The sequence below is a fragment of the Carassius carassius genome, chromosome 35 (genome assembly GCF_963082965.1).
Source record: "Carassius carassius chromosome 35, fCarCar2.1, whole genome shotgun sequence".
Lineage (NCBI taxonomy): Eukaryota > Metazoa > Chordata > Actinopteri > Cypriniformes > Cyprinidae > Carassius > Carassius carassius.
Genome location: NC_081789.1, coordinates 3,130,409 through 3,142,650, shown reverse-complemented (window position 1 = coordinate 3,142,650; position 12,242 = coordinate 3,130,409). Strand labels below are relative to the sequence as shown.

Here is a 12,242-nt window from a genome sequence, read left to right as displayed (position 1 = left end):
CGACTTTATTCAGCATTGTCTTCTCTTCCGTGTCTGTTGTGAGAGAGAGTTCAAAACAAAGCAGTTTGTGATATCCGGTTCATGAACGAATCATTCGATGTAACCGGATCTATTTGAAACGGTTCACCAAACCGAACTGAATCATTTTAAACGGTTCGCGTCTCCAATACGCATTAATCCACAAATTACTTAAGCTGTTAACTTGTTTAATGTGGCTGACACTTCCTCTGAGTTCAAACAAACCAATATCCCGGAGTAATTCATTTACTCAAACAGTACACTGACTGAACTGCTGTGCACATCGGTTTTCGGATCACCAGTAGTTCTTTCGGACAGTTCGATTCAATAAACCGGTTGAAGAAAACGGTTCACCGGTTCTTTTGCGCTCAACGTAATGACATCATTGCCGATGATTGCCCTTGATTCAAGTCTTCGGTTTATATGTTCTCATATGTTCCATAAACAAACACAATGACACATTTTCTTGTAGCTCTTGTACTTTGAATAAGCTGCCTGGTTCTTCATCTGTTTTTTTTTTTTTTTTTTTTTTTATGTCTTTGCTCAGCATCTCCTATGGTTTTATGGGATAACAAATCTTTCACTGGTTGCACACTTCAGAATCTCAGCAGATGCACTGTGTTGTCGTTCTCGCAGAATCTGTTGCATGTTCACATTCTGCCTTCTGTTTTGTAATTTGCAGTCGCAACACTTTTTGATTTTGTTACCCTAAGTAAATTAATTGTAGAACTGTCAATCTTAAATGTAACAGCTGTTTGTAGAAAAATATAAGTGATGACATTTACGAGAAATGGAATTTCATAAAAATATTTTTATTAACAATGGATTACATATAATTTCTTTTATACGATTCATGAAAAACTAAACAAATTTTATCTTATGAAGCAGTGCTTGGGTAGAGTAAGGTAACAGAAGTATGGGCAATTATGCAGGGGATGTCTTTGGTTTTAGTTTTGAGTGAAACAGCTTGAAAAGTTTTTAGGTTTTTCTCAGATGTTGTGCCAAGAACAAGTTCCGCGCTCAGGAGAGAAGGCTGGGATGCGCTTTAGTTCATGCTATTGTGTTTTAATTGGAAAATATCTGGCTAGAGGAACATATGCGTAGCAGATTTGGAGAGCGATGATATCCAGTGACCTCCTGCTACCCTGTAAACGTTTATCGCATGTTAAATTAAAGATCTGTGGTGAGAACAGCACATGAGGTGCTGTGAGTGTAACAAGATGCTATTTGGCTTTTCTGTCTTTGATATTATAGCAACTTCATTAATTTCTCTAGGTTTCTGTTGAATGGAAGTGTTGGATGGAGTGTTGACTCCTCTTGAGTTTGTAGGGCAGCAGTGGGTCTGCTGGGAAATAACTCAAGTTCTGTAAGGCAAGTCAGTTCACCCGAAGATTTTTCCAATACCTCCAAGCAGCTCTTTTCAAGACATACATGTTTGGTTTCCTTTTACCTTTAAGGGGTCCTATTATGCTCTTTTACAAAGTCTTGATTTTGTTTTGTGGTTGTACTAGAACAGCTCTCATGCCTGGTGACGCATTATTTTTCACATAGTTTACACTATACAATACCTTTCTCCCCAGCCTGGTGTAAATGGCTCGATTAGTTCCTGGTTTGATGAAGGCCCATCTATTGAAAAATGAAATGTTTTGAGATTGGTTAGCTGTCCCAGTGTGTTGTGATTGGAGAACAGCTTAGATAGTGTTTCAGTACTGCCCCGCCCCTTGGCCAAAGCAGCAAGTTCTGTCTGCTCCGGTATAATAAAGGATTAGCATCAATATTGCCATATCAATTTCAGCCAGATTCAGACCCAGAGAATATTCAACGAGAGAATTGTGCACAACCTTTGCATGCATGGGTATTGCAAGACATAATATAGTGGTAACTTTGGTTGTTTTTTGTTTTTTTGCTAAATCACGTTTTAGATACAATGTCAACAACTGCATAAAAAAAGCAGAGAAATAGAGGTTTCCCCAGTTACAGCTGTAAACAAAGCAGCGCTCCGCTCAAAAATGCTACTTTATCAGACATTACATGCAAGAAAATTTTTTCTGAAGACAGCTGGTTTCCTTCAGAAATACGGTGATATAAAAACACCCTCAACAGGTTTCGATTTTAAAACGTGTAGTTCTCATGTTTGTTCAAAGTCAAAGCCTTTTGGAAAATCTATTTGTGGCGGTCAATTTTGATATAATGGCAGGCACCACAAATAAATCAATCAAACCAGTTAACAGCAAGTTCTATCTGACGCCTGAAAACAGTTTCAGAGTATTTTTTGTCTGTAAGCAGGAGACAAAGTGATGAATAAAAGTTTGTGAGGTGTGAGGTGGCACACTTCATCTTAACATGTCTAAGACAAGTATATTGAAGTGCGCACTACAGTACAGGTGCATCTCAATAAATTAGAATGTCGTGGAAAAGTTAATTTATTTCAGTAATTCAGCTCAAATTGTGAAACTCGTGTAATAAATAGATTCAGTGCACACAGACTGAAGTAGTTTAAGTCTTTGGTTCTTTTAATTGTGATGATTTTGGCTCACATTTAACAAAAACCCAATCTCAACTAATTAGAATACTTCATAAGGAAAAAAAAAAACATTTTGTGAATTGTTGGCCTTCTGGAAAGTATGTTCATTTACTGTACATGTACCCAATACTTGGTAGGGGCTCCTTTAACTTTAATTACTTACTCAATTCGTCGTGGCATGGAGGTGATCAGTTTGTGGCACTGCTGAGGTGGTCTGGAAGCCCAGGTTTCTTTGACAGTGACCTTCAGCTCATCTGCATTGTTTGGTCTCTTGTTTCTCATTTTCCTCTTGACAATAGCCCATAGATTATCTCTGGGGTTCTGGTCTGGAGAGTTTGTTGGCCAGTCAAGCACACCAACACCATGGTCATTTAATCAACTTTTGGTGCTTTTGGCAGTGTGGGCAGGTGCCAAATCCTGCTGGAAAATTAAATCTGCATCTTCCAAACGCTTCACTTCAGCAGAAAGAAGCATGAAGTGCTCCAAAATTTCTTGGTAAATGGGTGCAGTGACTTTGGTTTTCAAAAAACACAATGGACCAACACCAGCAGATGACATTGCACCCCAAATCTTCACAGACTGTGGAAACTTAACTGGACTTCAAGCAACTTGGGCTATGAGCTTCTCCACCCTTCCTCCAGACTCTAGGACATTGGTTTCCAAATGAAATACAAAACTTGCTCTCATCTGAAAAGAGGACTTAGGACCACTAGGGCAACAGTCCAGTTCTTCTTCTCCTTAGCCAAGGTAAGATGCCTCTGATGTTGTCTGTGGTTCAGGAGTGGCTTAACAAGAGGAATACGACAACTGTATCCAAATTCCTTGACACTTCTGTGTGTGGTGGCTCTTGATGCCTTGAATCCAGCCTCAATCCATTCCTTGTGAAGTACACTCAAATTCTTGAATCAATTTTGCTTGACAATCCTCATAAGGCTGTGGTTCTCTCGGTTGGTTGTGCATCTTTTTCTTCCACACTTTTTCCTTCCACTCAACTTCCTGTTAACATGCTTGGATACAGCACTCTGTGAACTAGTGAACCAAACTGAGAGATCATTTTGAAGGCCCAGGAAACCTTTGCAGGTGTTTTGAGTTGATTAGCTGACTGGCATGTCACCATATGCTAATTTGTTGAAAAAAGAACCAAAGACTTGAACTACTTCAGTCTGTGTATTGAATTTATTTAATACACGAGTTTCACAATTTGAGTTGAATAAATGAAATAAGTGAACTTTTCCATGACATTCTAATTTGAGTTGCACTGTATGTTGACATTGATATCTCATTTGAGATTTTTATGATTATCTTATGAGGTGCACATGCCTTGAGTGGATTATAGGTTGCTCTTATTTCTGTTTTTACCAGCTCTGGTTCAGTTCTGGACCAGTTGCTAATCATTTAATGAGCTTACTGAAGAAGAAAGTTAAGAAACATCACCGATATGAATTTTTTTTCCCGCTCGCATATGATTGTTTCCAGCCGTTTAAACACAGAAACCAAAGTTTCGGTAAACAACAGCCTCAGTGTAAGACGTCATGGAAATAAAGCAGCTGGGAAGTGAAGAATGGGTTCAGCTCAAGGTGTTGGGCAGATTGTTAAATCATCACTGACAGGCTTTGATCTGACAAAGTATTCCACCTCTGTCCTCTCAGTGCATGGTTGTACATTGCAAAATATTGTCTCAGCTGCATGGCTTCTGATCTGATGTCACCTGGGCATCGTTAAAAAACTGGGGCTGCCTTTAACGTTTTTATTTAAATGCTGTAACCAAGATGATATGCCTTTTTTAGGTGTTTGTTAAAAGTTTTTGTTGGTTCATTTTCCAGAATAACAAATGGTGGATTCCAGTTGGAGGAAGGTTTTACGGCACGATCGCATGAACTGCTGTGTCAGCTGTGAAAAAGATGGCTGAACTCACAAAACAGCAGGGTGTAATGAGCTTTCTGACAGTCCTTAAGATTTAAAACAGTTTTCTTTTTTCTTCTTCAATTTGTCTACAGGTTGCTTGTCTTACTCACATCGCTGCCAACTACCTCAATGCTGGTATCGAAGCCAGACGATGGGGAACTGCCCACGGGAGCATTGTCCCTTACCAGGTAACACCATTTCTAACACTGTATAGAGCTCTTTATACTCGCTATATCATAAGCTTAAAGCTTTTCACTGTCCTCATTCTTTGCTGCCTGTAATTACCCAATCACAATAGGTTGAAGGAGAAAAAAAATAACAGTTTAATATAATAATTAACTTTTTTGTAATGTAATGAACTTGAACGCAGTTTATTTTCTATTTTATACAATTTAATGCAATATAAATTAATTTGATGTAATTTAATGTAATTTAATGCATTGAAATAGTTAATACAATGAAGGTTAATTAAGTGTAATTTAATTAAATGTATTTGATTTAAATTTTTCATTTAATATATTTGATTTTTAATTTAACTTATTTCAATTTAATATAATTCAGTGCAGTTTAATGCTATTTATTTTTGATTTAATGCAGTTTAAAATTATTTAAATTCAATTTAATGCAATGTTAGTGTTATTTAATCAAATTTATTTCAATGTAATTAATTTAATTTAATTTTGAATGCAGTTCAATTAAGTATTTACATATAATAAGTTAATTCAATGCAATGCAATGTAATGTTTATTTTATTTTAGTTCTTAACTGAAAAAGACTAAGACTCTTGATCAGTTATTCTCAGGCCCTTATTAGCGATGATATTTATTTGCCCTGATGGGTCAACACATGGTTTGTCCCAGTCTTGTTCAATCATATCTGTTCCCACTCCTCTTCTGTGAGTTATGATGTTTGAGAAAGGACTGACCAGTGCATACAAACATTTGTTTGAGCACTACATACATTTGACCAGTGCATACAAACATACACACATTTGTTTATTTTATACAATTATTCATGGAGAGTTTTTTTTTTTTTTGATAATTTGATCAAATTTTTGTCGGATGACTGCATCTCTGGAACTGATTGTCGCCGTTGTGCCAGACACCTCTTTATATCCACTCTAATTCTTATTTACCCAAGTGCTTACGGTCTAATACTAATGAATTAAATTTGTCTGTGTAAATATTTGATGGAGCTGCTTGTACTTGCACATGGTTATAGTTGGTTTATCATAAGACTTGTTTGAGATGCCTCAGCTTTAATGCATTTCGAGAGCAGGTGTTACAGTAAGGAAAGGAGTGAAAAAAGAGGTGACAGCTCCCATGTCTTATATAGCAGGCCAGAGGAAAATATCATGTTCATGTTCGCTGTTTTCAGTGGATTATTATGAAATATTGCTGCTGGTACATGAAAATGAACAAATAATTCCATTTCTATTTTTAGTGTAATAAAAAACATGATTCAGAAATATGATTAAAATAGAGATTATTCTGCCAGTGTGTTCACACATTAATGTCTCGCCTATTAAAAACAAATATAACTAACTTTTCAGACATGAGCTGAGATGTTGCAGCTGTGACTCTGTAAACTGCAGCCTCGCTGTCATGGGAGCATTTTGGCACACGTCAGACTCAGCGTGATGCCTCGGTCATGAGTTATTCATGATTTGGTGAAATGGTTGATCTTACAGTTTTTATAGGATGTTTTTACGCTAAAACGATGAAGTTTTACCTACAAATCGTACACTTTTATACGAGTCAGATTACTAATACACTTAAGTACAATACTTAATATTTCTCATTAAATCATGCATTTTTAACTGGCATTTTCCTGTTGGGGATTAGTTTGGAAATTAACAAAAAAATAACCTCTCTATATACATATACCTATACATATACATACATATATATATATACAGTTCAGACCAAAAGTTTGGACACACCTTCTCATTCAAAGAGTTTTCTTTATTTTCATGACTATGAAAATTGTAGAGTCACACTGAAGGCATCAAGGGCTATTTGAGCAAGAAGGAGAGTGATGGGGTGCTGCGCCAGATGACCTGGCCTCCACAGTCACCGGACCTGAACCCAATCGAGATGGTTTAGGGGTGAGCTGGACCGCAGACAGAAGGCAAAAGGGCCAACAAGTGCTAAGCATCTCTCGGGGAACTCCTTCAAGACTGTTGGAAGATCATTTCAGGTGACTACCTCTTGAAGCTCATCAAGAGAATGCCAAGAGTGTGCAAAGCAGTCATCAAAGCAAAAGGTGGCTGCTTTGAAGAACCTAGAATATGACATATTTTCAGTTGTTTCACACTTTTTTGTTATGTATATAATTCCATATATAATTCCACATGTGTTAATTCATAGTTTTGATGCCTTCAGTGTGAATCTACAATTTTCATAGTCATGAAAATAAAGAAAACTCTTTGAATGAGAAGGTGTGTCCAAACTTTTGGTCTGTACTATATATATATATATATATATATATATATATATATATATATATATATATATTAGGGATGTCCAGATCCGATCACGTGATCGGAAATCAGGCCCGATCGCGTGGTTTCAGACTCGATCGGAATCGGACGTTACCTCCCGATCAGGACTCGGATATATATATATATATATATATATATTCTCATTAATTTTTAACACATCTTTTGTTATGCGGTGGCACAGAGACCCTTTTGACTCCACACAGAAACAGCGACGCGTGCGGTGTGACATCACTTTGTTTTCAAGAGCTGGTGTGAATAAATATAGATTCAAACTCAAAGAGACATGATAGTTTGCGCATGACCTGATATTTCATTCAGACTCAGGATACAGCGAGATGAACATCACAGAGCGCTAAAATCTCATGCAGTGTGTGTTTCATTCATACTCGAAGCCGGAGTGCGCTCTCGCGCTGATATCAGGAAATTCCTAATATGGACAAAAGCGTCCAGCTATGCTGTGGTGCGCACAGGAAAACAGAAGCTTATGCAAACACGAAGACGTTAATATACGATCACGACAATAAATTGTTCTTCAAGTCATCTCCAGCAGGTGATAAATAAAGTATGAACAATGCAGTGCTGATTGACATAGTATTTATTACAGTATAGAAACTATTCTGCATTATTATGTGATAAACAGTGTTTGTAGTATATAAACAAATCATTATTCTTTGTTATTGTCCAGCATTTATAGATTTCTAAGCCAATTAAATTAAATTAAATCCCGCCCTGCAGCTGATTCTAAGGCCGGCGACACACTGGCTGCGTGGCGTGAGCGTGGCGTTTCTGCTGCGTGTCAGTTGCGTGACGGCTGCCTCGCGTTTTCTGTGTCTTTACACACCAGAATCGTGCCTGACGCGGCGCTGGCGCGCTGCTGCTACTGTAGGTGACATAGAGGGAGGCCGCCGACAGACCAGGATCTTGTCTTCATGACAACAATATCTATACTTCATGTTGAGCATAAAAATAAAGCCTACTGGTAAAGGACACCGTCAACAGTATTGACAGCAAAATAGACTATGTTTGACAGGTGCAATATGCCAGTGTGTCACCGGCCTAAGGTTTTCAAAAGGCATCACGCGAGTGTGAACATCACTACAACTAGGAAAAAACGATTGTAATTCAAACGCAGCTCCCGTCGGCATTTAAACAGACCTTTGCTCTTAATTCCGATCGGTCCAACGCAATAGCGAAATCTGAGCAGGTCTAAAAACTGAAACTGTTGATGCTGCAACTTTACACTTTGGAAAAGTTATATACTGTAATCATATTTATTTATATTTTTCATTATATTTTATTATATGATATTGGTTTGAGACTGAGAGTATTTTATTTAGTGGAGAACTTTGCAGCAGTATTTAATTTCTTATTCTTTTTTAATTTTATATATATTTTATTAAAAAGTATTTAAAAAAAAGTGTAAAGAAATTGTTAAAAAAAGTTTATAGTAGTGAACAACCTGCAGTTTAATGTTTCCATTTCTTTCCCTTACTGTACTGAAAATGAACCGAACCGTGACTTTAAAACCGAGGTACGTACCGAACCGTGATTTTTGCGTACCATTTCACCCCTAATATATATATATATATATATATATAATAGTGTTTTTATGTATTTTTAAGTATTTTTATATATGTATATATATGTATATAAGTATTTTTTAATAATGCCCAGTTTTTCCTGAACTTTTTCTTTTTCTTTTTTTTTCTACTCCTTTTCCCCAGAGGGTTTTTTGTACAAAGTGTTTTTATGTATTTTTAAGTATTTTTATATATGTATATAAGTATTTTTTAATAATGCCCAGTTTTTCTGAATTTTTTCTATTTCTTTTTTTTTCTACTCCTTTTCTACTTTCTACTTTTTTGTACAAAGTGGACTTTAAAAAATAACTTGATGTGGTAAATTTAAGCACAATCATCAAGTCATTTCAACTTAAAAATTTAAACTGGCTTAAACAATCAGATGAAAAATTATTTAAATTAAAGTTGAAAATTGTAATTTGATGTAGGGCTGCAACTAACGATTATTTTGATAATCGATTCATCTGTCGATTATTTTTACGATTAATCGATTAATCGGTTTATGTACTTATATTTTAGTTTTGCCCATTTTTCCCCAAGTAAATTATAAATAAAGGGTATTTATCCTTCAGCATAGATTTTTAAGAGATTTTAACCATTTTGCATTGTCATATCCTCATCAAAAATATACCTGGAGTTGTTTTATTATGTGTTAGTAATCCTTTGTTGAACTCTTCTGCAATCAAAACACTGATCCATACTCTAGCAAATTTCACAAGGAGATTTCAAATAATGTTGTCACCATGGCAGTCCTTAGAGCTCCTAAAGTAGTTTAACATCCTGAACAAAGCTTATTAAGGAATCTTTAAGAACATATTTTCATAAGGATAAAACAGAATCAAATTGCAGTGCATTGTATTTTATTATTTACTGGGAAACAGCTTTATAGCTTATGCTGTGAAATTGTAAACAATCCTTTCGAATAAAGTGCCAATGGCATGAAACCTGAACGGAACTCACAATTTAAAGTAAAATCCATCAGAAGGTTGTCCAGAAAAAAAAATTGAACACACACAAAAAACCTGCTGTATGAAAAAGAGCAGTGAATACATAGAAAAAAGTGCATTTCAAATATCTTTAAACATTTACCTCTCTCATTCAGTCATAATTAAGCTGCAAGACTGAATTTTGAACTGGTAAACGACAAACTGATCACAGAGCATGTTTGTAAAGCTTTAAATGTTAACTGTTAAAAAGCAATGTTATCAGCTTTTACGACTAAACATTTGCAAACAACATTATACTGGAGAATCTGCACAAATGAAAGTCTTAGGGGCCGTTCACATATCGCGCCTAGAATCGCGCGGAAAACGCTAGTCGCACAGCTTTCTCCTTCTTTCCAAAGCGCTCGGGCAGAAGCGCCCCTGAGGCGTCTGCCTTTGCTAAGCAACCATGACGCGCTCTCTCCTTGATGACGCGGAAATCTCAGCAAAGGATAAATGGATTTGCAGCTCTAAAAATCGCTTGCAGTAGCTCTGCTACTAAATTTATTTCAAAATGGCAATCCATATACAACTATGACCAACTGTTCCTTCATCTTGGCTGAGCTTTCAGCGTTGTTGTTACGGGAAAGGATGAAGCTGATTGGTTAGTTCTTGTCACATGACCCGCAGTGCGCTTGCGGCTCTCTGAAAAGTTGAGATGTTTTTAACTCGATGCGGTGCGGACGCGCCTAGAAAAACGGGCGGCTCGCGTCCGCGTCGCTTCCATTATGAGCGCGCATACCGCGTGCCTACAGTGGAAATAACGAACTTGAGCGCGCAAAAGTCGCGATATGTGAACGACCCCTTAAACAGTTCAGTAGTGCAGAGTTTACAGGTTACTCTTCTTTTTTGAAGGCTCAAAGTAAAGTACTCCCACATCCCGCTGAATGCCGCTGAATGCTGCAGAGACGCTGTTCGGGAAGCATGTGACATAAAACGAGGCCAGCTATTGGCTATTCGCTACTTCTCCTGTTGTACTGGCTGAGTAAAACCTCCGGTGGCTCATTACTGCCACACTTTGGTCACTGCAGATTTGAAATATGCACGAAATGAGCCGCTTACGGCAAATAAAAGTTATTTAGCAACTAATCGATGACTAAATTAGTTGACAACTATTTTAATAATCGATTTTAATCGATTAAATCGATTAGTTGTTTCAGCTCTAATTTGATGATAATTAAAATTATATTGATTTAAAATAACGTAAAAACACATGTCATGACTCATTGGTCTTTTTTTTTTCAGTGTGTCTTGAAGCTATTTGAAATATTGGGTAAAACAGAAAGTATATAAACAAAACCGAGACAATGATACTAAACTTATATTCTATTATGAGGGCGTGAACTACTCATCCCATGAAGCATTGCAAATTATGTCAGTGAAACTACAATGACTGTACAAGTTAAAGTTTATACACTGCTGTTCGAAAGTTTATTTTATTATTATTAAATTTTTATTATTAATACTTTTATTTGCCAAGGATGAAATAAATTAGTAAGGTAAGGACAGTAAGGACATTCATAATGTTCCAAAAGATTTTCCATTTCAAGTAAATGCTAATGTTTGGAACTTTGTATTTTATAAAGTATTCTTAGAAATATATGATGCAATGCATCTGTTTTCAACAATGATATTGCAGTTCGTCGTATTAGAACGATTTCTGGAGGATCGTGTGAAACTGAAAACTTTTTAACAGTATATTTCAGAGGGACTCATTTACAAGTTCATTTGTTTGTTTGTTGGCATGATGGTCATTTCCATTCCACTGGCTCTGATTGGTGGATCCTCTCATCAAGATTATGGGTAGTGTAGTTCTTCAAAGTGAGTTTGGATTTTTTTTTTATTAACTTTTTAAATAAGACTGACATGTGGCATCTATACAGCACAGTCACGGCAATAAACCCACCACAACATTAACCAATCAAATGTGACCATACAAGAATAAACTGAAGATCTCCAGTCTTGTGGTCGTGATATTAAAGAACAAAACAAACAACAGTTTACTTGTTGGTTAAGACCAAAGACGGTCCATAAATGCCTCTTCTGTTGTCATTCACAACATTTAATTTATTTTCACTTAAGTTTAATGAGCTATGGCCTTTCATGTTCCGACAGCCGTCCCGGGATAAACATCGGACCCCGTTTTCCCTGCAAATGCTCAAATCGCTTCACCGACCGAAGACAGCTCCTGCGTTAGTTGGTGGCTCTGTTCGGCAGATGTTCACAGTGTGACGCACGATGTCCTCCGTTTGATTTTTTCCTCACTTTTATTGACGAGGGGCGACCAGTGGAACGTCCTGAATGGCTAGGGTGTAGTTTTGTCCGCAGCAGGACACTAAGAACAGAAGTCTTTAAGGCACTATTGGCCCTCCACATGGACCAACACTCAGTGAAGAAACATTCGTCCTCTAGATATCGTTTTCTAATAATCTTTAGCTTCTGCACGGACTGAAATTTGAAAGGTTGATTATACTTCAACCCTCTCATCTCTGTCATAGAAGAGCACTGGAATGAAGCAAGAAGAGTTTGTGGAGGTGTGTGGTGAAAGGCAAGATTTACGATGAACCAGGGTCTATCTTGTTTTAATTACCTTTCGGTTTCAAATAACTCCTAATCGCTCCCATATTTGCATTGAGGTGCTGAGTGTTTGGCCTGTTGGCTACCATAAAGCGTTGTGTAACAAGACATTTGCTCCATTTAAAGTGCAGATAGATTTATTATAGATGGTG

General features: G+C 36.8%; 1 protein-coding gene across 1 annotated transcript in view; it reads left to right on the top strand.

The window, feature by feature from the left end:
• Nucleotides 1-12,242, top strand: part of sugct (succinyl-CoA:glutarate-CoA transferase) — a 130,583-nt gene that overhangs the window by 16,331 nt on the left and 102,010 nt on the right. The window contains exon 9 of the mRNA XM_059524275.1: nucleotides 4,540-4,635. Coding sequence (XP_059380258.1) covers nucleotides 4,540-4,635 — 96 coding nt within the window. The remainder of the gene's footprint in view (nucleotides 1-4,539; nucleotides 4,636-12,242) is intronic.